The sequence below is a fragment of the Pyrus communis genome, chromosome 10 (assembly GCF_963583255.1).
Source record: "Pyrus communis chromosome 10, drPyrComm1.1, whole genome shotgun sequence".
In the NCBI taxonomy this organism is placed as follows: Eukaryota; Viridiplantae; Streptophyta; class Magnoliopsida; order Rosales; family Rosaceae; genus Pyrus; species Pyrus communis.
This window is the reverse complement of record NC_084812.1, coordinates 24,428,505-24,432,822: the sequence shown is the minus strand read 5'-3', so window position 1 is coordinate 24,432,822 and position 4,318 is coordinate 24,428,505. Positions and strand designations below refer to the sequence as shown.

Here is a 4,318-nt window from a genome sequence, read left to right as displayed (position 1 = left end):
CCTAAATCCGTAATATTAATCGGGACGGGTTGTTACAACTTCACGGGATTGTTCTTTTTTCTGTTCAAATATACGACGTAACAGCCTTGCTCTCTGTTAAGTGGAAGGACATGGCCGAACAGTTTAGCTTGATTCCAATTTTATAGGATTATAACTCCAACAAGAGAAATTGGGTTTCAATCGTATGCAATACATGACCAATTTTTTTATTATTAGAATAATAATGTTAGTAGGCTAAATATTTAATTGTTAGAGAAAAAACAAATCGGTGTAGATCGTACCCACATAAAGAGATATAAGCACAACTTTTTTCAATTATTACGATAATGCGCCATCTACCAATGATAAAAAAAAATATAGAATAACAAATAGTTAGAAATAATAATTAAATAAATTCCATAACTAAAAACTAACCTCTATTAAACTCCAAAGGAAAAGAAATGAAATTGAAATATGCTAAAACCAAAAACCCAGTGAGCGGAAGACCTGCTAGGGTTTTTTGGGGTCATTTCCAGTTCCAAATTTGAAATTTGATTAACTGAAACGATGGTATTGCTTTCCAAATTGAAAGTCGTTACCCTCAGATTTTGTTATTCTCCATCTTCCTGCATAGTTACTTCCACATTTAAACGATTTGTCGTTGGAGATGTAAAAACCTCACGTTTTCCTCTTCAAAATCTGCTACTCTGCAGACACTTCACCTCAGAAATCTCAGAAACCCACCACGATTTGACAGTCAATTACCTCATAAACTCATGTGGGCTGTCCCCGGAAGGTGCGATCTCAGCGTCTAAGTGGGTCAACTTGCGATCCCCCAAAAGAGCAGACTTCGTTTTGTCCCTTCTCAGAAACCATGGATTCTCTGAGACCCAGATCTCCAGCATCGTCAGGAATCACTCTCCAGTTCTTAACTCCAATCCGGAGAAAACCCTTTTGCCAAAGCTTGAGTTTTTCGCTTCTCTAGGAGTTTCAAAGGGGGACCTGGCAAAAACTCTGGCATATAGACCGAAGCTTTTGTCTACGAGCTTGGAGAAACGGATTGCACCCACTTATGATTTCCTTAGGAGTCTGCTTCCTCAGAAAAATGTCGTTACCGTTTTAAAGCGCGGCTCCTGGATTTTCGCTGAAGGCCACTCCAAGAAGGTGGCGCCGAATATTGAGGTTTTGAAAAAATCAGGTATACCCCAATCCTGCATTTCTCTGTTGCTTACTTGTCAACCCAACACTTTAAAGCTAAAGCCTAAAGATTTTAGTGAACTTGTGGATGAGCTTAATGAAATGGGTTTTGATCTGCAAAAATCAACTTCGGTGTTAGCAATGAACGCATTGTGTGGTAGCAATAGGTCTGTATGGAATCGAATTCGCAAAATTTATAAGAGGTGGGGGTGGTCTGAGGATGATGTTCTCGCTGCCTTCAGGAGTCAGCCTCATTGTATGATTGTCTCGGAGAAGAAATTAATACGAGCACTGGAATTTTTAGTGAACGAGATGGGGTGGTCTTCAAAAATGATTGCAAAAAGCCCGCTGGTCCTCTGTTTAAGTTTGGAGAAGAGATTGGTTCCAAGGTGTTCAGTTGTTAAAGTTTTATTGTTGAAAGGATTGATAAAGGGGATTGAAAATGTGAGTTTGTATTCTTTGTTGGTGCCTGCGGAGAAGTATTTCTTGGAGAGGTTTGTGGCCAGAAATATAAATGAAGTACCTCAGTTATTGAGTGTGTATCAAGGAAGAGTTGAAGTCCAGGATGTATGATGGTGGTAGGTCAAAAGAGTTGAAGTCCAGGATATCTGATGGTGGTAGTATCGTAGATGCAGCGCTGTTCATTTCCATTGGTAGGAGCTAACTTTTGGCTCAGCATGTATGTTTGTGAACTTAACTACTGTTTTATATATTTCTAGAAATGAATTCATTTGTTAATTATTTGTTTGTCTTAGCGTTCCACTGTCTAGCTACTTTAGTTATATATTTACGTTCTTATTTGGAATTAACTTAGTAGGAAAAGGCTTTGTAGTTGTTGTTGTATTTGAAATTAACTTGAGATTTGACCTGATTGTCGTGCTTTCAATTTAAGATTGATGTTCTTGACTTTGTTCGTACAGGAACTGCATTTGATAGATTATACACACATGTTGCTTCATTGGGGTTCAATCTAATCTATTGTGGCAATGAAGGAATGAAAAAACCGGCAACCCCTAAGAAAGTAACCAAGTAGGCAGTGACCTCCCAATGCAGATTAACCATGCAGAGTCACTCATACAGCTGTTAGGAAGTGATCACCCAATGCGGATTAACCAAGCATGATCACTCCTAAGCATATATGGCCACAAGGATTGCCCAACGCGGATTAACCAAGCGCGATCCATATATAGTATGGTCTCCCAATGCGGATTAACCAAGCAGGACCACTAGTGACCCCCCAATGCGGATTAACCAAGCAGGGTCAAGATAATCAGGTAGGTAGTGACCCCTCAACATAGATTAACCAAGTAGAGTCACACCTACAGAACTGTTAGGCAGTGATCACCCAACGCGGATTAACCAAGCATGATCACCCCTTAAGTATAAATGGCCATAAGGATCGCCCAATGCGGATTAACCAAGCGTGATCCATATGTAGTATTGTCCCCCAATGCGGATTAACCAAGCAGGACCACTAGTGACTCCCTAACGCGGATTAACGAAGCAGGACCACTAGTGACTCCCTAACGCGGATTAACCAAGTAGGGTCATAGTCCCCTACTAGCCTTCAATTTACAAAACAATTCAATATGCAATTCGAATCACTTTTTCACAAATATTACCAATCCATGAATCAAATCACATTTAATAAAAATAGATCGATGGTCAATTATAAAAGAATCACATTGTAACAGAAAACACATTTATAAAACCGTGTCATAGCCACAAAGGATATTAATATAAGGAATCGGGTAATCACCATATCACATATATTAAAGTCACTCACCGAGACAAATCCACAAAGCTTTACTGAGTCTCTAGTTATACTAATTTTAGTAATTCAAATGGTTCAAGACTTGTTGACCAACCATCAACGGTGGGGTCCACAACGTAGCAATTTAATCCGTAAGATCCACACATCATAATCTAGATCTGTAACTTCCTAAGGTTCAAATTATGCTCAAAGAACAACATACTAAAATCTCATCGCAATCCGACGGTCGGATCTCCGCCAATTGCTAGAATTAGGTCGCGGTTAACACTTACTTTTACTAACTTAGAAATCTAATTCAGGAAGATCCGTATGTTGGATTCCGGATCCATCAATTCCATCTATCCTCAAATATTACGTTCTATAACGCATTAAAGTTTGGTGACGATCCAACAGTCGGATCGTCAATTCAAATTTTGATCAAGTGATTATCATAATGAAACTAAGTTCAAACAATCAAACCAATTCATACGGATACCAATTATGAATTTATGGCATCTAATTGGACTTAGAAATACATCGTCGGCCCACTGGTTACGCGCTGCCGCTGGTGGCGGTCAGGCACCCCGACTTGTCAGAAAATTCAACAATTTCCAAAAATTATCAAATTTTACAAGCAAGTATATCTCAGTTAGGGAAGCAATTTTCATACCTGTGACCAAGTCCAATTCAGCCGGGAAGTGTCTCAATTTCATCCAAACCCGCTAGAGACCCTAGAAATAGGTGTTCCTCGATTCATCGCCAGAACGAACTCCGACGCCTCATCCAATGCTTGAGCCTTGCTCCAGGGGTTGAGGGGAGTCTATTAGTAGTGATGATCGACGGTAATCATTGTCAAAATCACCGTAAAATGAGAAAAATCGCTAGAAAACCCTCGACACTTTGTGGCTTCGACCTAGAAAAATGGAAAGGAAAAATGGAAATCTAACAATGTAGGGATGTAAGACTCATTAAGAGCTTTCCATGGACACCAAGATTACCCAAAACGGAAGTTGGATGAAGAAGATATGGCCGGGTCAAAAATGGTGGTTTGGGGGTGAAAAATGACCCATTTTTGGGTCTCTCCTTTCCTCTCCTTCCTCTCCCTTCACACTAGTCACTCTTCCCTTCCTTTTCTCTCCCGCTGCCACCTGGCAGCAACCATTCCCTTTTTTTTTTCCTTCTTGATTCATTCTTCTTTTCTCTCCCATTTCTAATTGGTCATTCACTCTCTTATCTCATTGCTCCCTTTCCCACAAGGTGGGAGTTTCAAAATAAACTTAAAATCTATAATTTAGTAACAACTTCAAATGTCCGTAACTATACCGTTAAAACCCGGACTCCCAAAAGGTTTCTGCCTAAGTGCTCGTGGTTTCAAGATCTATTCGAAAA

The 4,318-nt window shown here is 39.7% G+C and overlaps 1 protein-coding gene across 1 annotated transcript; it reads left to right on the top strand.

Annotated features, from left to right (window-relative positions):
- Positions 1-469: 469 nt before the first annotated feature.
- LOC137748954 (transcription termination factor MTERF6, chloroplastic/mitochondrial-like) lies at positions 470-1,849 on the top strand. Its single transcript, XM_068489141.1, has one exon. The coding sequence runs from the start codon at positions 547-549 to the stop codon at positions 1,747-1,749; it is 1,203 nt and encodes a 400-aa protein (XP_068345242.1). The 5' UTR covers positions 470-546; the 3' UTR covers positions 1,750-1,849.
- The last annotated feature ends 2,469 nt before the right edge of the window (positions 1,850-4,318 follow it).